The 25349-nt window shown below is 37.3% G+C and overlaps 1 protein-coding gene across 1 annotated transcript in view; it reads right to left on the reverse strand.

The window, feature by feature from the left end:
• The window catches only part of ZNF385D (zinc finger protein 385D), a gene marked incomplete at its 5' end in the record, with an annotated part of 67301 nt that extends 44422 nt beyond the window's left edge, over positions 1-22879 (reverse strand). The window contains one exon of the mRNA XM_010132908.1: positions 22717-22879. Coding sequence (XP_010131210.1) covers positions 22717-22879 — 163 coding nt within the window. The remainder of the gene's footprint in view (positions 1-22716) is intronic.
• Between the last annotated feature and the right edge of the window lie 2470 nt (positions 22880-25349).

Here is a 25349-nt window from a genome sequence, read left to right on the forward strand (position 1 = left end):
AAAGAAGTTCCAAATAATAACCACACCTAACAATGACAATTTCCCTGCAAAAGAATTTTCCTGTAAAAATATGGCTTGAATCTTAGCAGCTAATTAATGCTAACAAAAAACAAAACAAAACACCCAAAAAACAACCAAAACCACCACAAAATCCAAATGACCAAACCCAGTGTAAAACTATGAAGTCTAACTTCATACACATGATCCTTAACATGTCAAAGTCCTCTTGCACTTCCTAATCCCAAACAGCACACATCAAAATTGAGACCAATGCAAAAATTCTAACACAAATCCAAATGTGTATTTTTACAATAAAAGAACCATGAATTAAAAATCCCACCCAAACAACAAACAAACAAAAAACACTGGCATTTTCAAAAAACTGGATCAAAATGGACAGCCAAAATTTTAATTCACGCATTTTATTTCTGATGCAGAGGGATAACTCTTGGACTCACTCCTTCACTTGCCTAAATCTTCATAGATGGCTGAACAGGAGATTGGTGTTCTGCTGTGTTAACAAGAATTTGAGAACTGTGCAGAAACTATACACAGTCAATAAGTTGAGTGCACAGACTGTAAACTCATTTTCATGAACATGACTTCTAATTTAGAGATAGACACATAAATGAAGTACTTGAAAACTCCTATCAATGCTCGGCAGCTTGCAGATGACTACCAAGTGGCCTAATTTTTTATTAACATTATAGGAAGAAATTGATTTACACTGGAAGACTACTTTGCTGTAGCAGTTAATACTACATTTACATGCCTCTATAATTTACTTCACTTACGGCTGTCTCTTATATTAATATTCATTATAAAAGTCCTCTTCTAATATTGCTTGATTTGACAGGAATGCATTAGCTATGACAAATGCTTTATAATGTGCTCAGACAATATTAATACAAGCAGAGCCTCTAATAATTGCTGTTACCTAAATACAAAGATTTTCTTTTTTATTTGAGTTTACCCTTTCCTCTCTTCTTCCAACCCTTCGCTAATACAGGTTTTGATAACTACAGCAGTCAGAATAATTTCTAAGCTTAGCTTGGCTTGCTAGACCACATGATAAATTGAATTAATACGGACCTTTAAGAAATTTTAAGATACAAAAATTGTTATGATGTTTTGGTTTGGGGAGGGATGTTTTAAGTAGAAGTAAATCACTTTCCTCAGCTGTGACCTCTATTTTATGTCACAGTAAACAAATTTTTCTTCCTTAGAAGATGACTTGTTCAGAAAAGTTCCTTATCCATATGTCATCTAAGATCACAGTCAGAATTTTTATGAGAATAAAGTAGAATAAATCTGCCTGCCAGGTTTATTATGGCTTTACACAGTTGTAATAAGACCTAGAGAAATAGGGTCGGAAGTTTCAGAGGACATGTAAGTAAGGTTCTACCACAAATTATATTCCAATTTTGCAACATAAAGAGACAATAAAATTAGTCTATATGGTCGTAGTGCAAGGAGCTATTATAAAAAAGAGTATTTTCAGAACCCTGATGTACACAGAGTAGAATACATGACTCAGTATTTATAAGCAATTATACCATTATAATAGCTCAGTTTCGTAAACGTGTTAATTAATTCACTAAGAACACTGAAAAACAAGTTGCTCTAAACTAGGCGTTATCAGTGGTTTTTTGCTGTAATAGCTGAGTCTAACCTGTTCTCAGGCAGAGTTGCCAAAAATTTAATACTAAGTACACTATAATTAACTGCCTCGATTTATTGTGCTAAGACATTAATATATTTTTATAGTCTAAGTGAAATACCACATTCCTCCAGACAAATGTTCGTGTAATGGGTTAAGATGTCCAGCTCCCCTCCTCTTTCCTCCTTAGCGAGGGAAAGGCTTTTTCACCTCCTCTGTGTGGGAAAGGAGGGGTCGGCCCTTGGCTTGGGTTTCACCGTTTTGGCTCGCGCTGCCTCTGGAGTCAAGACATGTCAATCAATGCCTCTGTGAATAAACCTATAAATGCCGCAAACCACGTGGCTTCCCTGGCGCGCACATTTCATTTTTAGAGCAGCAGGATGGACAAAGAGAGATAGCTACCGCACTCATCCTCAGGCTGGGACAGTAAAAGATCTTCCGCACAGCAGGCAGGGTTTTTTTGTTTATTGATTACTGGCAGGGGTGGTTAGAAAGAGTTTTGCCAGAAGAAAAAGGGCAAAACAGCCAAGCACCCAGCTCTGTATGGAGGGAGACAGACGGCTGGCAAGGGTAAACACAAGAAGGTTTCAGATGCTTGAGATGATGCTCCACTGCAACGCGGGAAACTTAAAGGATTCCCTGGAGATCCGGATCATCTTTGTTCTGCAGCTGGGGAGAGCAAAGAGCCAAAACCAGCCCCTGGCAAACTGGTAACTCAAGGATTTCAGCCACCCCAGAGAAAGACCACATCTGGCCAAGGGAGTTTGTCCTCAAGAGTTCAATTTGGAACTGAGATCTTTGAGGTTAAGAGAACTGCATTTCCCCTTTCCGGTGCTATTCCTTACCCCACGCCTTCCCCCATCCAGCACAGACTGCGTGTGTGGGCTTGTGGTGATCAGGGATGTGTATTAGAGTGGGCAAAATTTTTATTACGTATTTATTACCATCTCTCTCTCTCTCACTTTTTCTCTCTGTCCTACCTGAATTTAAGTGATTGATTTATGGTTCTCGTTGTTTTCTGAATTAAATCAATTTTCTTTCACCCTCTTAATCCAAAAACCAGTTTTTCTGGTTTCTTTACCTTGCCCCTAGTCCTAAACCCCATTGTTTTATCAACCCGAACATTTCAATTGTTTTGTTTAGCTATCAGAGATGTTAACATTTCCTTGAGGCTATATTTTGTCACTTCAAAAATCTTTTTCAGTCTTTTTCAAACCACAACAGTTTGTCACGCTCCTACTTGAAGAACAGGCGTAGTCTATACCCTACTTTCTAGGAAGCCAGGCCCCAACTCATCTTCGCAACAAATATTCAGGGAAAGCATTTCTCATTCCTGATATCAACGGCAAGCAGGTAGTTAATTCAAACAATAAATCTATTTAACTACCTACAGTCCAGTGTTTTTAAAATGCCAAAGGTGTAACTATTGTAGGAGTAGTAAGTTCACGGTGCACAGCAAAGGATGTTCATAACCTCATGAAAACTTACACGGATAGACTGAATAGAAAGAAATAAGCATGTTTTGTTAGCATCATTTTAAAGAAGATAATTCACTTTGCTATATTGTGCTATATCTGTCACAATTTTCTTGTACTGAAGTTACTACTGTCAGGATTTGTGATGTCTGGTAAGCTCTCCTCCCCAGGGAGGCAACAGTTCCTTCCTCTACGGAGACATAAACTCCCATAACTTTGCAGAGGGTATGGCAAAAAAACAAGCGCCCCAGATCCATTTTGGACCAGGCTTTGTTGAAGAATATGCAAAACAAAGAAATACAAATGCCAGACAGGCAGGCAGTTACAGTACTCTAGTTAAACCCTGAAGCTTTGTATGTGGTTTTTTTGTGGCTTCTGGGGCTCTGAGCAACATAGCTACCAAATATGCAATGCTGTATCTAGTATGAATATAGCTGGAGCTTCAGGAATTTTTCTATATGGAAAACTGACCTGGCTTTCAGGGATTTTTTCCTCATTTTATAATTCCAGCAACAGTCACTATAATAGTAACATGATTCATTTGAATTGAAACTGGATAAACCCTTCTTTGAGCCTGGAACTTCTCTAATTATTCAACTCATAACACTGTATAAACCAGTGGTATATGGTAAAGACAAACTTATAAAAGAGGCAGTGCGGAAAAATATCTTCAAAATTTTTCCTGGTGGTTTGCAAAATTGTATCAATGACAATCCAGACCTTAGATGCACTTAAACATACATTAACCATTTAGAAGCTCTAGGTGAAATAAATTTCAGTAATAAGTCTTTAAAGATTCTTCTTCAGGGTACATGAGCTGTACATCTACAAATCTTCACGATCTATAAATAATGGTACTATGATATGATGAGTTTCAGCACTTTTTTTAAAGCTGGAAACTATGGGTCTGACATCCATAAGAATGTCTGATCTGGAAAACAGCCTCAATTAAACTAGGAAAAAAAATAAAAGAAGCTGTACATGACTGTACTGCTAATAAAGTCCTGTGCTTCTCTGTCAGGATGAACTATGTATAGATCGCACTGTTGCTTCACTAGCGTCCTGTGTTCATCCAGGATAGGATTAATTTTCACAATGGGAAGTGCCACAGCCAGGATAGTGGAACAGAACCAGGCAAAGGGATATTTGATATCCTAGTGTCCCTGCTCAGTATATAAGAGAGTTGCGGGCTGGGGAAAGGGTGCGTAGTTCAAGCGGGCAGCTGGCCAGGTGGCAGGTTAGAGGTGGTGAGATGTTGTATTGTATATCACTCATTTTATATATTTCATTAACATTACTGTTATTGGCATCGTTTCTTCTTTCTTTGCATTGTTCTATTGAACTGTCCTTACCTCAGCCCACGGGGTTTTACCTTTTTTTCTTGATTCTCCTCCCTATCTCATGAAGAAGGGTTGAGGAGTGAGTGAGCAGCCATGTGATGCTTAGTTGCCATCTGGGCTTAAGCCATGACAACTAGCCTGTAACCAAAGTAGGTTAAAGAAATGCTCCAAATAATAAATGACATTTGAATGTTATTTGTTGTGTGAAAATTTCCTTCTGAGTAAAAAAGACAATGGGTTGCCAAAGCACAGCTCTTTTACAGGAGCACATAAGCTCACATATGAAAGAACAATTTGGGGAATCTGTTTCATTATTCTGACATGAGTCAACTATTCAGTATCAGGGGGATGCATTTTCTTTCCACATCTACTCTGTACACCTTCAAATCAAATTCAGTTTCTGGAAGCGTGGCCTCTTGGGTGATGAGCACACCTGAAGTTAAATTAAACTAAGAAATGTCTCAAACTGGCTGTGAAATGATCAGGTATTTAAGTCTCCTAAGTCTTCATCTAGTCAATTTATGAACTTCATTGCCAATACTTCAGATATTATATACCTGTACTTCAGATACTCAGGTCAGATGGCCAAAAAAATTCATTGAATTAAAATAAATAATAATGGATTTTTCAAACCCTGACTCAAAGCATTTAGTAAAATATTAGGTTAACTATGAAAACCAAAAATAAATACATGTCTTTGCTCAATTTACATAATCAGGGATGTGTTTTAAAAAAGTAAACAACAACAAAACCAAAACCACACATCAAAGATACTACAGAACCTCCTTTCTTTGGGAAAACATTGAATCTTGTCTCTGGATTCAGAGACTGCCCAAGTATATAGTAACGACCTTGAAAAAGACAAGCATGTTCTTCAAACTGGTATTAAATGACTCGGTAGGGTGGGCTCAGCCACTGGAAAGCACTCCCTGCCAACTGTAAAGGAAGCGTGCACACAATAGCCGTGGCTCAGAGAATGATGACACAGTACCAAAGGAAGATGAATGCACTCCCAAATGTGTAAGGCTGGAAATGTCAGCGATATATCTCATGAGTTTCATAATGACAACCATCTTGATTAGATACAGTGCCCTCAATATCTGAGGAAGAGAAAAACACCAAGTTTAAAGTAGAACAGCTCTGTGTGAGAGCAGAAAAGAGAGAAACCATGTTTTCCAACTTTCTGGTTTGGGTTTTGGATTTCTTTCGGTTTGGTTTTTTGGGTTTGTCTGTTTCTCTCTTTCTTTCTTTGTGTGCTGTGGGGTTTTTTTGCATAAACAGCAGCCGATAACAAACTGAATAAAAATAATACAGGCAGAGATCCAAGATAATACAAAAGATAATGACCTGTTCTGGATGAATCAGATTAGTATACCCAACACTTGGATTTTTTTTTTCCTCCACATCATTGTTGTTCTGCTCAGTATTCTCATTTCAAGGGTTTACTTTGAAGTGTTTGGAAAGTGAAGTTTTGCATTTTTAAAAACTCTTTAAAGAACTAGAAAGACTGTAACCTGAAGGAAACAACGAGGCAGATTTCCAGTCACAGATGGTTCTTCTAGACTATTACTGATTGACAAAAATGTGGCACAAAGTGCTACAGTGTTGACAACCACACTGTTAACGCTAATTAGTAGGAGTGGGGTAATTCAAAATTCCATTAATTTTCTTACTTTGGTTAAAGTTAGCTAGAAATCGTTAAAAGCTTAAAACAATATGACAGCAGGAGATAGTAATGAAGTCAGGTTTCACAGCTGTGATAGAGGATAACCAAGACCTTGGCTTGGAGCTAGACAAACCACTGGATAAGTAAATGACAGCCCAGTAAAAACTCAGCATTTGTGAACAGCCATCACAGTGAACAGCTTGAAGAATCCCCTGGTGAAGGAAAAACAGAACCACAAATGATAATTTCCAATTTCTGTGCAGTGAAACACGTGAAAAAATCTCAACAACAGAAGAGTGATAATTAAAGGTTTAAATTTGCTGTAGCAGGCTAGGTAATTTTCCCTCAAGTTTACACAAACACACTGGTTAAGTACCCTTATGCAGTGCAAATATTCAGGCAGATTTTCCCCTTTCAAACAATCCAGTGAGCCCCAACTTTGACCCAGGAATTCAGGTATATGCTACAGGCTTGGGGAAGAGTGCCTGGAAAGCTGCCCAGTGGTAAAGGACCTGGGGGTGCTGGTTGACAGCTGACTGAATATGAGCCAGCAGTGTGCCCAGGTGGCCAAGAAGGCAAGTGGCATCCTGGGTTGTACCGGAAACAGTGTGGCCAGCAGGAGGAGGGAAGTGATTGTCCCCCTGTACTCAGCACTGGTGAGGCCACACCTTGAATTCTGTGTGCTGTTTTGGGCCCCTCACTACAAGGAGGACTTTGAGGTGCTGAAGCATGTCCAGAGAAGGGCAATGAAGCTGGTGAAGGGTCTGGAGAGTTAGTCTTGTGAGGAGCAGCTGGGGGAACTGGGATTGTTTAGCCTGGAGAAAAGGAGGCTGAGGGAACACCTTATCGCTCTCTACAACGACCTGAAAGGAGGTTGTGGAGAGGTGGAGGTTGGTCTCTTCTCCCATGTGACAAGCGACAGGACGAGAGGAAATGGCCTTAACTGTGACAGGGGAGATCTAGGCTAAATATCAGGAAAAATTTCATTACAGCATTGGAATTGTGAAGCATTGGAACAGGCTGCTCAGGGAGGTGGTGGAGTCCCCATCCCTGGAGGTGTTTAAGAGATGTGTAGACGGCAGTGCAGGGTGAATGGTTGGACTCAATGATCTGGTCTCTTCCAAACAAAATAATTTTGTGATTCTGTAAAAACGTGAAAAGGAGATGCAGACCCTGTGCAAGTGGAGGTTGGCCCCCCAAATCTGTCAGGGGAGTGGTTTTGACAGTATGAACTTTACATCTAGTCCATTAGTTTCTGTATTATTCTTTTGTTCATCAAAGGCATAATTGACTTTCTCTGCTCAGTAGTGTGGTTATGACACTTGATGTTGACACCTGGGGCAGGAGTTGCAGGATCCATAACACAACATGTATCTCATGCTGGCAAACCACAGTGAGAAAATAGCAGGAGAAATGAAAGTCCTTTTAGTTACCTTCTTCATCTTGGTAAATCAGTACCTGACCATCCAGGTATGCAGGTAACATGCAAGGATTTATCTAAACAAAAACAGCTGCCTGACTTGTGCTTCTAGAAAAAATTCTCATAGACAGATTAGCACGTGTGCATTTTCATGAGGAAATTGTGCGTCCTAAGCTTATTGCCACGAAGGCAATTGTTATTGGGTTAAAAGCTTATCATCTCAGCAGTTTGAAATAAGAGCTGATTCACATTATGAGATACTCCCATCCATGATACTCATTTTGTACAGAAGCTTTCACCAAGTGGCAGGCTCCCAGGGGCTGTGAGCATGCTCGCTCCTGTGCACGCACACACCAGAGGTGTCCCCTCTAATAATCTATTAAGTTGTGCTGCTGACGCTCACTTACATTAGCCATACTCTGTGAGGGAGATAATGTGCTAACCCTTCTCCAAACCATTGCTGCTCTGCATCTGGTGGTCAAACACGGAACTAGCAACTAGGAAGCACATGCAGGAAAAACGTGACCAGGTTGTTTGGCAAGATCTGCCATGTATTTCAAACTCCCTATGTATTGCCATCAAGAGCTCCTGGTATCCTTGTACTTGAAATCAGGAAAAGAAGTAGGCATCTTTCCTTACTGGGAAATGCTGGTTTATTAAAGGCAACTACCATAAGCAGGTTTGACTGGATGGATGGTTGGAGTGCAAAATCTTTTGACGAAACTTTTAGATGGATCTTCTAAGACGATGCAAGAAACTTGCAGCTATTAAATGAGCAGAGCAGAAAATGAACCCAAAATAGTAAAAAGTAAAATATAGCAAAGGAAGGGATTAAAACTGCATGGCAGCTGTCTCAGGGCTCCTCTGCTAAGGTGAATGAACTAAAGAGCTCATTTGAGTGCTCTAATGTAAGAAATTTGCTATCTGCAAGCAATAACGAGATAATTTGAAAAGTATGATAAAAATGATTTTTACAATTTGCATTTTCTGTAATACTTAGTTGGAAACAGGTTACTGAAACTAATGCTACTCATTTGTTACTTTGATCAGTGCAGATCTACTGGATTAAATAAGTAGATATCCTGAATCTCCAAAAATGCTTCTTATAGGGCTTAAAACTAATCAGAAGTGGATCAAGGAAATGGAAACAGTACTAAATTCCAGTTGAAAGAGGTAAGAAGAATGCTTGAAAGTATACAACTTCGGAATTACTCCAAGAATTTTAATTCTTGCTTAATTCAAATTCTACTAATGGCAGAAAAAGAAAATACTAAAGCTGGTATAACAATAGAAAGAAACTAGTCTTCCAGAGAAAAAGAACACCTTTAATTATCTAGAGTCAATTCTGTGACATAATTAAGGACACTGTGAGATAGTGTACAAGCAGCTTTGCACCATATAGCCTTTGTATATTCAGAAAAATCTATACCAGCAATTACAGCTTTCAGGGTTTTATTTAATCAAGCACTGTTCACTTGTTCAGTCCTGTACAAAACACAGAAAGATAACATACTATGACCTAGGTGGGACATACTCCAAGAATCAATTCCTGAGCTTCAAAAATGCTTGTTTGACTGAAGTCAAATGAATTGGTCTCATGTTTAAATTTAAGTACTATTCAATTTGCCACATAAAGGACTTCATCACAGAACACCTCAAATGTATAAGACACGAGATCTTCAGTCTGCAGGCAGCAAAGACTTTTTTTCTGAGAGGAGTCAGGAAGACCAATTACATATTTGAAGCCAGAATAAAGTATGTACATCCACAGTTTTCTCTGACATACAGCAGAACATTGCCCAGAGGACTTCCATTATTAATTCCTGAGTCAAATATAATAGATTTTGTCAAATGATTGTGTGAATCTCACATGAGATTTTTTTTTTATTATTTGTTATAATCCTTCTCAATGTTAAAAAGGTTTTGCCTTGATTGTGGAATGAACTAACTTTTCCACTTGCAGTTTGGATATTGTCACACCTCCCAGCTACTAGGAGTTGTTTTACTTTTAGATAGTTGTCTTCACGCAAATTTTTATTGACTGTAATCTGCTTACATTCTCTTTGACAAAGTAAGTGCTGAAGTTGAATGCATCTATCTCATTAGGTCGTTCACTATAAAACCATTCTTAAATAATTATATTAAATCTTCCCTATGTTTCCACTCAATTTTATTATATTTGGGAAAAAACAGATAATATAGTTAATTTACAGTAATAAAATAAACAAAAGTCTTTATATTCCTCCATTATCCTCAAAAAAAAAAAAAAAAGGCTTTTTCACAAGGCTTTCTGGAAACATCACTACACCAGTGCTTCCCGTGTAGCTGACAGTAAATCATTTGCTCCCAAGTCATCTTTGTCTTTATGTGAAGTCCCCTGCTTTTCAATGAATTCTTTATTCTTTCCTGAGAACAACATATTTTGTTATATTAAAAAAATTTGTTTCACTGAATCTCCATCTCATCTTATTACTTGCCCTGAATTCTAGTCTTTTGCCATTTGCAGTTTGTAAAGACTTCTAAATACCTTGCAGGAAATTGATGATGTAAGATTAGACTGGAATTAAGAGCCTATTCCAAAAGTATTTCACTGGAATATTTCTACACCAACTTGCACCTCATGATTGCCTTCCAAGGCCTAAAATTAGCAGCCTTAAATACTCTTAATATGTTTCTATATTCATTCTTTATCATTCCAGTTTCTTAGATAATTTTTAACCTCTCCACATTCTAGAGTTGTCCAAACACAAAGCATCAGCATGCTTATCCTTTATCAATTAAATATGTAATCTCACAAAAAACAATTTTAGGTAGAAAAGTCTAACTTTCTGTCAATTCACATTCAGTACCATTGATCTCATTTACTTCAGTACTCAAGTCCCCTGTCACCTGTTGCTGTATTTTTCCCAAGATTGGTATCAGGCTGATAGACCTTGATTCATACTTGATTCATCCTGTTTACCTTTTGTGAACACTGACACAACATTAACTTTCCTCCAGTTCTTTGGATTTTCCACAGGATCTACAATGCACAGAAAAACACAACCGTTTATCCAGAAAGTTACCTGCTTCTTTTAAAACTTTCATTTACAACTTTTCCTGAACTATTGTCTAACTTTGTACTTGTGGTTAAATACACTTAATGTTACCATTAGCAAGGAAAGCATTTAAACATCAACACTTCAAGTAAGCAAGCTGGTTTTTTCCTTTCTCAAATCAAATCTATCAGACACAGTTCCTTGGTTCCTGTTACTCTTGAAAGGGCTTTTTTATTTCCGTTGATGACCCCATATTTAATCTTGTATGCATTTGTTTCCTACGATAATATTCTGTAGTTCTTCATTTTTAATTTACATAAATTGTTCTAGCTCCTTTGATACAAATTCTGCTATGGACATGCCATAAACTAAGAGTTTTAATACTGCAAGACTGTAGTATCATGTGCCATGGCAGAGTGCAGAATGCACAAAGGTAAATTGAGAAATACACAACAATTTCTCAAAATGTTTGAAATCCTATATGGATTTCGAGAATAAAAAGCTCTTAACGCACCTATGCTCAAGTTGTAGGTGTGGTCTGCCTGAACCACCTACAAGCAAAACTAGATAAAGTCTGTGTTCATGCACAGTGTTCCGGTGCATGAACATCACACACATTTACTTTTCTCCTTAAACAGATATTGCAGTCACAGCTATACTATGTCTCAAGATAACTTGATGTTTGCCAGAGCTGTAAATGCCTTACTAAGCTTAAGCTTGTCTTAGACTTACATGATTTACAACCGCTGTGACAGCAAACCTCAAAACAACCAGATGCTAGCTGAATTTTTGCATCTTGCCATATATTCAATAATTCAAAACACAATTAATTACTTTTTTTTTCTTTTTTTCTTTTTTTTTGGGGGGGAGGGATAAGAAAGGGTGACAACAGCAGAAACTGAGAGAGTATTTAGTACTGTCTAAAATTTTGATTTATTTTATCTTTGTTTGACTGGGACATAACACAATATACTATACTAAAATAATATAAATTTGCAAAGTCTAGCACCATTTATACAGTAAGCAGAATGTGAATTTTAGCAAAGGAATGACGTAATACAGAAGAATTTAGCTTATGAGATTTCTCCAGTTGAGTAAAGAATTTGCTGATCTGCCAATACGTTTAATACATTATTGAAAGATGTGGATTACCAAATGGAAGAATAAATATCATTGTTGTGAAATAATATTGTTTGGAGGAGTACTTAGTTTTGGCCTATTTCTGAGAATGCCTACTGTATGTACATAGGATAACCTGTTTCTAGAAATAATGATTTCTGCTGTGCTGAGTTCTTGTAACGTGAATGGCCAGTCAAGTGGGCCAGGTAAAGCAGATTCCCATATGTTTATTAATACAGCTGTTCCAGCTCCGGTTGTCTTCAGATCACTCTGAATGGTGCTATAAGAGCATCATATAGCAATGCCTTTAAACATTTATCACAGTATATTTACTCATATTCCTAACCACACTCTCCTCCTTTCTTGGTTTAGGCATGGGAAGAATATGACATGGTCAAAAAAAGAAAATAATCTGAGCAAGCTCTAAAGCATCTTTAGAGGTTGCCTTTTCTTTAGAAATGTTCCACACAAAACAAAATCAGTCCTCAAACCAACATCTACTTCCTATTGTTACACTGTCCAGGCAATGTCAGCTTCAAAAAACATGGATCACTTAAATAAAGACCTACATACTCTTCTGTTGTCCTCAAAGGAGACCCTTTCTCATAGGTAAAATTACACTCACAAAAACTGACCACTTATCTGAGAGCACTGGAACAAGGAGCTTCTGCTCCATTCCAAATAAGTCCATAAACTGACAAACAATTATGCAATAGTAACAGTCTTCTGAATCTGATGTTTTACAATAAAGCTTGAAAGAGGATCTAGGACTGCAATACCATAGGTTTTTGAAATCCCAGTGGCTAGAACTGGAGAGCCTTCAGACCCATTCTACTGGCTAGTGTCAGTGACATTCCCAACATAACAAAAACACACACCGTGAAGAATGCGGCATTAAACAGATAGATGCAACAGTACTTAGTCCAGTTTTTAGAGCAATGTGAATGAAGAACTGATAAAACAGCTATCTGATAAACAGAAGATTACTCCCAAGATTTCTAGTAGTAACCACTATGGACATGCAGCAATCAAGCTGACTATGAAAGACCCTATTTAATATTTCAATAGAAATGCTTTCCAGATCTATGAACAATACTATTGTCAGTATTGGACTTTCATACTGATTCAATAGGCTGATACAGATGTTGTAACTGTCAGCTGTTTCTATCTGCAGGAATATTCAAGCATAAAATTGTTGTCAAGGCAATTCCTATCAAAAGCAGCTGGGTCCACAGAAAATACATGGTGTGCATATGACGAAGCTCTCAGTGTATGTAGATGAAAGCAAAAACAGATTTTATTGCACATTCATGATCAATTGAGGCATGCATAAATCACTGTAATTTTTATATCACCATTTAGCTACACTTTAAAAGAAAGAAAAAGCCCTAGTTCTACACAGAGATCAAAAGAAAAGCTATTGTCTTCCAAATCACCATTGAGCCCTAACACAAAATTGGTACAACGGTCTGTGGAATGCTGATAACATTTTGTGCTGCAGTTAGCTACAGATTGTCTGAAGCAGAGAAAAGTCAAAGCACAGGTGATTTAAAGTGAAAGATGCTGTAGCACCATTAAATTTTACCTCTCTGGGCTGAATTTTCCAAGCATGTGATTAAGAGAACTGAGAGCTGTAAATAAGCAATCTCTAATTTCCAAGCAAATGACAAAAGAATCAGAACATCTCTTTCAAACTATAGTGTCTTTTAAAGATTTTTCATTAAATAAAACTAAAAAAGAAAAAGTCAAACTTTCAGTATTGGGTGACTGGGAAGTGGGCCATGAAGTCCTATAGATAGGTCTGGAATCCATCTGAGTTATGCTCATCACCAAGCAATTAGTCCTCATTTATTATTTCACACTTGCAACTTTGGAATTCTCCACTCAAAATATCTCAAACAAGTTAACACGAAGTAAAAATCCTTAAAAATTTAAGTTTCAAGGTCACTGTTCTGTTTTCAAGTATACTAAAATATTGATTTGTAAAGGAAATCAATTTACATCCAACATCTCACAAGCCTAAACCCAGAATTAGCCTGTTAATTCTGCTGTTTCCTAAGCAATGCTGAAATGATCAGAAGAAATCACTTGCAAAACAAAGGCACACTACAATATAATAAAGCATATGGAAACAAAAAAAAAATGGCTAAGTCCTACAAACAGACTTCATTCAATTGTCTTCTTAGATTAAACAGCCTTAACATAATAATTACATAAACAAGAGTATCCACAGCTTAAGTTGTACCAGCAAATTGCATACTGGGATCATACAGAAAAAATTTTCTGCATCTACCAACATGTTTTGAATACTACTAAATACTATTTTGAATTCTAAATACAGTTGTCATTTGTATCATTATTAGAAATATAATTTATCTTAGTTACAAAAGATTACAAGCAAATGCATTATTAAAATGCTAATAAATATGCAGTGGCACTTTTAATTAAATATATGTTAATGTCATAAGTACAGCAGTACGTCTTCCTCAGCTCTCGTTATGAAAAGAGAAAGTTAGGGTAGTTTACCATTAAGAAAAAAGGATTTAATTGGAAGAGTAAATGACAAAATAGGGTAGATAAACCAAGCAACAACAGAAATATTGCAATAATTCTTAATATACGGAAGCCCTCATAAACCTTAAAGCTTAACTGTTACCAAAATACATGTTTACAATGAAAGAAGAAAGTAAGGTCAAAAGCTGAATATATGGGAGCTAAAATGAAAGTGGAAATAAAAGGAAAGCAGAGATATGAGAAAACCGATTTTCATTTTCAAACGGGATTTCCTTGCCATTACAGGTTCTGGAGCTGAACCAGGAGCTGCACAAATACACCTGTGTGCAGAGCCACCACACACATGGCTTTGACTACCTGAGTGATGAAAGCAAGCAAGTGAGGTGTGCTAATCCATGATACTGGAGGAAACGAGAGTTAATCACTTGTCTTGAAGAGAGAAGGGCAAATATTGCAAACAAACATGCAGAAACATATTCATACAAATATATTCAAAGAATATTTATTCGCATTTTTAAAAGAAACTGCTGTAGTACTAGCCAATTACATGTTGTCCTTCTATTCAAGAGTCATATGACCAAGTTTTCATTTGAGCACTATGTTTGAAAATTTTTTCCTACAATTTAGAGCAGAAGTTTTGAATCTTAACTAAAGCAGCACGTACTAATAGCAAAGAGTCCCTTGACTCCTTACTAGGACCTGAGAGAGTTCTAATATGATGTGTTCACTAGGACACCTATGGTTGAATTTAATATGAGAAAGATTAATTTAATACTAAACCATACATACTTTAGCAGTCTACTTTTGTTAGATGATAATTTTCTTTCCATGCCTGAAAAATTAGATGAGAAAAAAATTCACATTTTTTTAAAAACCAACAAAACTCAAGAAACTTCACTGGGAAATCTAAAATATTCAAAAGCATATTAAAATTTCCATTTGACAGACAGAAATAGCGTAATTTGTTAATGATCATGCGGAATTAACTAACACTAACTCATACTTTGATCACTGAGAACCAAATTCTTAAAAACTAAATCATTATTCCGTTAAAAATAATTAAAACCTGTGGGAAGGAATTAGACACATTGAAGGAAAGAGCAATTTGATGACTGAACTTAGAATTTGTCTCATCTCGCTATCAGCATAGAAGTTCTTTACTGACGTAGTCACACAGGTGTTTTTTATACTTGTTCTCAGGTCTTCGCCATTCATCTGATTTATTAGAGATGTTTACTTTAGAATAAGACAACTTGTGCCCTAGATTTCACAGAATCACAGAATGGTTGGGTTCGGAAGGGTCCTCTGGAGATCATCTAGTCCAACCCCCCTGCTACAGCAGGTTCACCTAGAGCAGGTTGCACAGGATCACATCCAGGCAAGTTTTGAATATCTCCAGAGAAGGAGACTCCATAACCTTTCTGGGCTGCCTGTTCCACTGCTCTGTAACCTTCAAAGAAAAGAAGTTTGTTCATAGCAATGTTCATTGACATGATTTTCTCTCACACAAAGGAGAAATCAGTGCAATTAGCATCAACATGTATATCTATAGTTGGTCAAAGAAATTCCACCTAGGCTCTCAGTGAATTTTGTGTTTACTAGCCTTTGCCCTTCTCTCTTCCATATATTCAATAAAACCGTAAGTAACATAAGTAGTTCAGTAGATTATGTTCTGGTAAACACTCCTTGCATTTGAAGCTACGTTCTTCATCTCAGTAATGGCGTAAGACATCCTGCATACTGTTCAGGACATTAGTGTCACTCCCTACGTATCTACAGACCAACTTCAGCTCCAGTGTAAGCTGATGTAAAGCAACAGATCTGCATTAGCTTTTACTCTCAGTATCTGCAAACTGTTGAGTCATCCCACTGAAGCACAGCTAAAGGTTGCAAGGGTGACAAAATGCACTATGAAATTATTAGAAAGGGTCAACGCATGTAGACAACACAGTGTATAGCAGGGTACAAAATACACTCAAAAAGAATAAAATGGTTCTGAAAATAAAAACTCTGAATTTGTCACGTATTTCGACAGAAAGATGTAAAGAAACGATTTAAAATGCAAGAGAAAGAGCTTTGCACTTCAATCTGGTCCCATCAACGATCTTTTTTCTATTTTAATTGCATGTAAAATACATTTTGTAACAGTAATGCATATTACATAAATTCAATGTGGTTTGCCTGATGGGGAACGAGTGCACACCTACTAAAACCATGCGTTGGTAGAATTTAGAGCTTTAGGTAATTCTTACTAATTTTCATTTTAGTTATTTTCTTTGACCTTACTTTTATTTTTTTCTTAGTTTCTTTGTTCTCATTTTTACAAAAAGACTCAAAGAATAATAATAAATAAATTCTGGATGACCTGCCAGGCTCAAAAGGTTGTAGTCAGCAGCACAGAGTTGGTGGCCAGTCACTAGTGGAGTCCTCCAGCGATTACTATTGGTGCCAATGTTGTTTAATGTCTTCATTCAGGACCCAGACAATGGGACAGAGCACACCTTCAGCAAATTTGCTGATGATAAAAAATCAGGAAGAGTGCCTGGTACACCAGACAGGTGTGTGCCATTCAGAGGGACCTGGATAACCTGTAGAAATGCGCAACAGGAGTCCCTGGAAGTTCAACAAAGGGAAACAAAGTCTGCAAATGGGCAGCAATAATCCCACACCCACTATTCACTGGAGGCTGTCCATCTGGAAGCAGCTTGTGGGAGAAGGACCTGGGGTCCTGGTGGACCACTTTAAATACAGGCCAGCAGTGTGCCCTTGCAGCAAAACAAGCCAATGGCATCCTAGGCTGCATTAGCCAGACTTGTCAGCAGGTCACAGAGGGTGATCCTCCCCATCTACTCAGAGCTGGTGAGACAACTGCAGAGCTTTGTCCAGTTCTGGGCTCCCCAGAACATGAGCAACATGGACACACTGGAGCGATTCTAGCAAAGGGCCACAAAGGTGATTAAGGGACTGGAGCATATGTCGTACACGGGCAGGCTGACAGAGCTGGGACTGTTCAGCCTGCAGCACAGAAGGCTCAGGGAGGTCCTACCAGTGTGTATAATACCTGACGAGGTCAGGGTCTGAGAGTAAAAAAGACAGAGGCAGAAACTCTTCTCAGTGGTGCCCAGTGACAGGATAAGAGACAACAGGCACAAACTGAAATACAGGAGACTGGACTTAAACACAAGAAAAAACTACTGTTCTTTGCTCTGAACGTGGTCAAAATTAGAACAGGTTGCCCAGCAAGGCTGTGAATATATTCAAAACACAACTGGAAAAGATACTGAATAACCTGCTCTAGCTGACCCTATTCTGACCTGCAGGGGTGATCTAGTTATTCTCCAGATGTCCCTCTTGAGGTCTCTTCACAGAATCTCAAAATTTTTGTGATTCTGTGGTATTTGTGGCTGCCATACTCCAACATATGTTCCCAAAACTCTCCATTTAATGCCATCTTCCTCTCTTCCTCCTTCAAAGCTGACTTACCCTGACTTACTGCATCATTTCTTTCTTCTTCCTACATTTTTTTTATGCCCAAGACCTTGCCAGACTGTCTGCTCTCTCCTACTCCACCTGCTCTCCATTTCAGAATTACCCCAGCTGGGCTGAAATTGTTATTTCAAGGAGCAAATTTCCTCTACTGACCAGAAATATCCTATCAATTATTAGATAAAAAGAAAAAACAAAACCAACAAAGGGACTTGAAAGGGGCAGCTCAATTAAAATTTTCCCACAGAGAAGAATTTTCGTATGTGCCAGTGAAAGGAATTTATGTTTTCTTCCATGCTGTTACCCACACACAGTCAGTATCTGGAAAAAAACCTCCTCCTTTTCTTTCTAATCCATCCTTTGCTGTTCTCATTTCTGTGATACCTTTATTACTTGAACATGTTTATGCTACTGCTCTTTTAAAACACCTGCCTTTTCACTAACAGTGTCTATCACCCCAAGTTGTCTCTCCTGTTATGTGTAGACTGTAAGCTCTTTAGGACAGGCACCAGCATTTTGTTCTCTGACAGCACATGGGTCTCTTAGCTGTTAAGACTGTACTAATGATAGATGATCTTGCCTATGCCTTGGCCCAGATACACACTTTTCCTGTTTATTACATTTTTTCTCCATTTTTAACAAGTGTTCATTGCATTTAAGCACATAGGATTTAAGACATAGTGTGTAACATTCAAAAGCAACATTAAAGACTTTGCCATAGTGATGGTAGTGATGGATCCCAATGACATGTCTTCCCCCCATGGAAAGGTCTGTGACTTCTTGGGGTACGTTAATCAGAGTGTGGCCAGCAGGTCAAGGGATGTTCTCTTCCCCCTCTACTCTGTCCTAGTGAGGCCACATCTGGAGTCCTGTGTCCAGGTCTGGGCTCCCCAGTTCAAGAGAGACAAGGAACTGCTGGACATAGTCCAGTGGAGGGGTTCAAAGATGATTAGGGTACTGAAGCATCCTCTTACAAAGAAAGGCTAAGACTTTCCTCTTAGAAAGAAAGGCTGGGTTTGTTTAGCCTGCAGAAGAGAAGGTTGAGAGGAGATCTCATCAATGCTTGTCAATATCTAAAGCGTGGGAGTGAGAAGGATGAAGCCAGACTCTTTTCAGTGGTGCCCAGCAACAGGCCAAGAGGCAATGGGTACAAATGAGAACACAGGAAGCTCCATCTGAACATCAGGAAAAACTTTACTTTGAGGGTGACAGAGCACTGGAACAGGCTGCCCAGAGAGGTTGTGGAACCTCCTTCTCTGAAGCTATTCAAAACCCTCCCAGATGTGATCTTGTGCAACCTGCTCTAGGTGAACCTGCTTTAGCAAGGTGGCTGGACTAGATGATCTCCAGAGGACCCTTCCAACTTCAACCATTATGTGATTCTGTGATTTCTGCAATTTCTCTGTTGATAACAAATGATCTAACTCATGATGAATTTTCTACTGAATAAATAAATAAATAAAATTCCTCAAGCACAAATCTTCAAGACCTAATTAACAGAAAACATCAATATTTAGACATACGCAACAACTATAGGGGTATCATTTTACATGGATGCAAACTTGGACGCTCACCCTAGACTCAAAAAATCCAAGTGCAGGATAATGACTTTACTGTAGAGGACATGTAGTTAGGATGATAGAACAAGTTTGATCTAAATATAGTCTGAAAGGTATTCCTAAAGTAATGACTGTGTGAAGTATCTTTATGAGGAAAATATACCTTCACTGAAAAGAGGATCAATTTGTAGAGCTATCAGGAATATATAACAACTTTATGTCAGGGAATATGTATGAAAGTATGCTAATATATGGTGAAAATATGGCTTTTTACTGTCACCCCTTGAACTGGAGAATCAAGCAATACCGAAATCTGGCTTGTATACTACCATAAAGTGTGCTTGTCTTTAGAATGGTCACGCTTTCTGTTTTTCTGTCCTGAGTGACCACAGGTATCACATAATAAATGGTAAATACACATGAAAGAAGGATGTTAAACTATAGAACTGGTAACGAAGTTCCTACATGCTGCCAAATCTTCATGGTAGTTTGAGATATTTCATTCCCTCAAAGATTTTTCAAGTTCAAACCTAATTACCCATTAAATGGGTTAAAAAAAAGAAAATAGAGACTTTCACAGAATAAGCAAAATGACCCCATATTTTATGTTTTCCCTAACACATAGTTTAACCACCAGGAATTATTTATGAAAAAAAAAAAAGTTTTAAGTGATCTGCTTACATTGTAGGTTGCACAGTTTCCATTATTTATGGCAATAACACATGCCGGCACCACGTCTAACAAAATAATTTCAGAATAAACAACATAACAAATTGCTGCTTTAGCTCTTGAATCAGTTTGTGTACTGCGTGGTCTTTTTCATAATCTTCATTGCATAGCACTGCAGATTTCCTGCACGACACCTTGTTTGCTGGAGCTGCTATGGGTATATGCAGAACCACTGAACTGAAGTCTTGACCAATGTGCTGTGACTGACATGTAATTCACCATTTAACCACTGCTGTACATGAGATATTGGAGGTGGTATGAAAATGACCCTACTTGTGGTAGTACTTGGGATCAAATATTAATCTTCAGCACAGAGCTTTAAAATACTGTAGAAAAAGCTTTTGCTCCAAATGACCACAAGTGCGGGGACTTAGTAACACAACTTATTTCTAGTTATGAAAGAATTTAGTTATGTAATGAATTATACTCTTTATTACAACTATTCCATCAGAACTGCATATTACTATCAGAACATTTTACTTTTATAGTGATAATCTACAAATGTGACAACTCACACAGGGAAGTATATTCAGATGTTATTTTGGCTTTCAGAAATCATCAAGACACAGAACAACTGGAAAGGAAATAAAATCTGATACATGAAATTTCTAACTTCTCATGTTTATCAGAAAATTTCTTGGTTTTGGCTACCCAAAATTCTCTTCTCCTCCCCCCTCCGCTCCCCTCCCCTTTTTTTTTTCTCCTACTACGCATACGTGCTTGATTCTACAAAGGATAACTTACACCAAGGGTGCTATTCTACTGCCAGTCACATCGATGCCAACCTGTAATAACCGTATTTGCGTTTGGATAGAACTGGCTGCCTTTCTTTGAATGCCACCGTTGAATAGGGCTTTTGCCAGCAGTTGAATATGGATCTTGATATTTTATGAAATTGTCAGATTTTTGGCTGTTTGTCAATATCAATGTGGACCTTTTAGAGTGCGAGTGCTTCTGAAATAGAATACATATATGTATATATGTACATACATACATGTATATACCCATTCTATGACATTAATCCACGAAGTCACAATGTATAAAGCTGAGGAGACTCATGCATAGGCCATTGTGTTTGTGTGCCCCGTGATTTCTGATGTTTTCTTATGCCAATATAAAAACTGATATGTACTACTGACCTTGGATACAAGACAGTTCCTGTATCTTTTCAGAGATCTAATTCAAAGATGGATGGAAAGACTCAGACTGGATTTAAGGCATCTTGGAAAATCCTTCAAAATTCCACAGCATAAGATAAAAGCTTTTGAAAAATACATTTTAAAGCTTAAAAAGATCTCTTTTATTCTTCAGTTATTTTTTTCTAATAACTAGGTCATACTTTGTAAACAATAAATCACTCCACACAACACCCCCTTTCTTGTTTTGACCATGCCAACAGGTAACAGTAGGAGTAAATTTAAATGTATTTGTATATTTAGAAACACATATATTTTTGTAAATAACTTTTGACATCATTCCTATTCTCCCATGCTTCATTTCTTTCTTCACAGATATAAAAGTACTCAATTTTTTTTGTGGTAACAAACTCGAAATCAATATAACGATTATTTTTAAAAGCACTTCTGTTATAATTGAGATATAAATCTCCATAAAAAAATAGCTGTCTATAAGAAAGGGCTATAGAAAAGATATTTATATGTACAGAGAGACAGACATAGAAGTATCTTTCTATACAAATATAGCAGAGATGTATCTTAAGGAAAGTTCTATACATCCACAAGGTACTTTTTTGTGATTCTATCATTGGTTAGTGCACATCCACGCACAGTGCTAAACTTACTGCATCAGAAGTGGTTCCAAATGAGCAGTTTTAAGCATCAGTAGAAAGGTCTCTGCTGTATCACAGCCTTTTTAGCATTTTTGCCCTGGCAGTTTTTGGCTTGTTTGGGGAAGGGGGGTTGATTATGACTACATGTGCAAACTGTATCCCTTCATACACAAGAACAGACATAATTTGTGAAATACTAGATTATACCTCAGTGAACTTACAACCTTCAAAACTTCCAGTAAAATTGCCATATATAAATGCAAACTTAATCAAATCCTGTTGACTTCACCAAATACTCACATACATTTTATTTGCAAAAGAGTAACTTTTACCCACATAATAAATTAAAGAATATTGTTTCAGGCTGAAGACTCATTTAAGCAGAATAATTGGTGTCAATAGCACTTACCTGATTGTGTGGAAAGAGGTTATACAGCTATTTTCCAGCTCAAAACCATGCAACAGCCATTTAAAAAAAATAATGCAATGTTTGAAATTCATGAAAATTAGGTTTTTACTAACAATGCTTTTCTAAGAGGCTTCTAGACCCATGTGGCACAATTTGCCACATCGTTCATGTTTAAAAGAAATATGCCATATGTTATTATTTATAGAGAGATACTGCACATAGACTAGGAGGTGTAGATCAGTTGATGTGAAATCGTTTAGCCACTATAAAAATTAATAACGAGTATTGCATTGTGTCCTAAAAGAATGACAAGCCTCTTTTTGCTAAGAGAAATCAGTTACATGACTATCATACTGTCACCAGCCTACGGAGAGGACTAAAAGAACTCAATATCACACAGAAAGATGGATCGAGCATGAATCAATGTGGCAAGCACATAACCAAACAGACATGGAATTAAACAAGAAAAAAAACCCAAAACCAAATAAAACCAACAGAGATTGTCGCTTAACCTGTTTTGTCAGAGCTGGTATTGATGGTATTGGTAGTGATGGAAGTGAAGGTAGTCTTTGCGCTGTCCTTGGTAGTAACAGATTTCTGCTTATTTTTCATGGCTTCCAGTGCTTTGAGCTTCTTGGCATGTTTAGTGCCTTTGTAGTGGGCCGCAGCCTGGCTCTACAAAGGAGAACAAAATGAACCATGCAATCAGGCTCATTTCTAAACTGGCATTCTCTGTATTAGTACAAATACAGACTACCTTTCAATAATGGGTACCATTCACATTATCCAAGTAGAGACCAAACAGAAAGTCGTATTTAGAATGATGCTTGGAAATCAGTGGAAAAAATACTCAAGCAACTTCAGTACAGTGTATTACTGTATAACAGTGTATTACTTTCAGACCAAAATAAGGTTGTTTTCATCTACCATGCTACCATTAGTTTATCTATCAAGACTTTCTTTTGCTTTCGCACAAACCAAAATTTAATTCTCAGGCAATGGGGAGGAAGGCACTCTCCGCCCAGTAGCTTTCCTCTTTTCCAGTTTCTATTTCAAACTAGAGATTTTGTCAAAGCTTCCTTCAAAGAACAGCTGGCTATTAACGGTGCTATCAGGAACTTCTCAGCACAGATTGACAGTAAAAAATAAACCTAAAAACCACCGAACCAAAACCAAAGCGCAAGCAAAAGAAAGCAAAATATAAAACACTCTCTTCAAAGCTCATCACCAAAAATTTAACTAAATGTGAGGCGGATACGCAATTAACTAGCTGTCTCAAAAAAAAAAACCAAAACAAAACCCAACAAACCAACCAACCAAAATTATTACTTTTGTCCGCCTGCTGCAAAAGCTAGGGTTTGAAATTCAAAGCCAGTAGCCTCCTTTCAAAGGAGAAAGATGACACAAATCCTGTCACAGTTCCAAACGTATTTTGGCTACGTGATATCATTAAGCTAAAAAAGATTTGTATATGCATTGCTATTAAGATTTATGTATTACACGGGAAGTATCTTTATTATTCTAGAGTTGACACCAACTTTTCTTCAGTTAATTTATATTTCAAATATATTTTAAGAATAGTATTTGAAGTCTAAAATTAAACCTTATACAAAACCCACTGGAATTAGTATGAATATTCAGAGTTTATTTCTTCTCTAATTATTTAAACTCTTATATGATAAGACAGTCATCCAGTTAATAAGTTAATGACCTGAAAAAATTCTTGAATGTTTATTGCTGAACATCAACACTTATTGAAAGCAGCTCCTTTCTTAAAGATAAATTATTAAGACTCTAGACAAATAGTAAAAATTTAGGTACTACAGAATTGAAAAATGAAAAGCAACTATGCTGGGTCAGCCCAACGAAATAATAGCAGATGCTTAGAACATAAAAGAAAGGTAAAGGTATCTATTGTGGAAGCAGAGGAATTAAAAACCACATATGTAATTTAGTGGCTACAAACTCAAAGGATCAAAGGGATAAAATGACACAGTCACTCCACTCACTAAGCAACTCATGCAGGTAGAAGAATCCTGTATTATCTGGCATCTGTTAGTCCTCAGACCTTTATTTAATGTTATTTAATGTGCTAAATGTTGAGGAGAGGGGATGTTCTAGTGAATATCATTAGAGCATATTAATTAATCTTGAGTTATATGACTTCCAGCTTTCATGAAAAATCACGATTCTTTCCAGATGCCTGAGATTTGAGAAGCTCAGTGTGAGTAGAAGTGAGAGACCTTGTCTAAACCACTAAGCACATATATGTGTATGCGTATACATGCATAGATAGAGACACACATGCATATGCTCTTGCTGTACATTGAGTTGCATCATTCAGTTTGGTTGAAAAGCCAGTTTCTCTATACCAAAAATAATGTAAATATTATATTAGGTACCCTTATTGAAAGAACACTGGACAGTGAAGTTATTAATTAGAACAACTTGAACAGAAACAGCACAATCATGCACCTATTACAATTCCCAACACGTAACATTGAGACATACTGTAAAGCCAAATACAAACAGTCAAGAGATGTTAATTATTGTTAAACTGAAAGACCAGTGTCAAGTTATGATGATGCATTAAAAATGACATTATACAGCACATCCTCTGCTGCTCCTTTGCTATCATGTCAAATATTTTCAGTTTCTAGTTTAATTATGAATCAGCTCCAGATTCTAACCACAGTTATTTTCCATAATAGTGTCATTCTTCAAGTATCAGAAATGCAGTCAGAGCATAGTCCTTAATACTGAATCATGAATACTGATATTAGTTTAACACACAGCTTAGCTTTCTTCACAGAATATTTGGCAGAACACCTCAGGTTTATGTCTGCTGCACCCATATCCATAATCCTTCCAAATTCTCACAGCTACAGCTCCACAAAACCCAACTCTAGCAGTGTTGGATGTATAACGAATATACAATGAAGGCCTATGTAGAAATTGGTGACCTTTTCAGTCTTCTCAAATATTTGAATGAAATTATTCCAAAGTAGAAACACATTGCTCAAATTTACAAGTACGATGGCTGCTATGCAGAGTTGTCCATTGCTCGCTTCCCACAGAGTGCTGGCAGTTTACACAGCCTCTACTTACAGAGGATCTTTATGCCTTTTTTATTTCAAAGTTTAAA

Source organism: Buceros rhinoceros, unplaced genomic scaffold (assembly GCF_000710305.1).
Source record: "Buceros rhinoceros silvestris isolate BGI_N320 unplaced genomic scaffold, ASM71030v1 scaffold14453, whole genome shotgun sequence".
NCBI classification, from domain to species: domain Eukaryota; kingdom Metazoa; phylum Chordata; class Aves; order Bucerotiformes; family Bucerotidae; genus Buceros; species Buceros rhinoceros.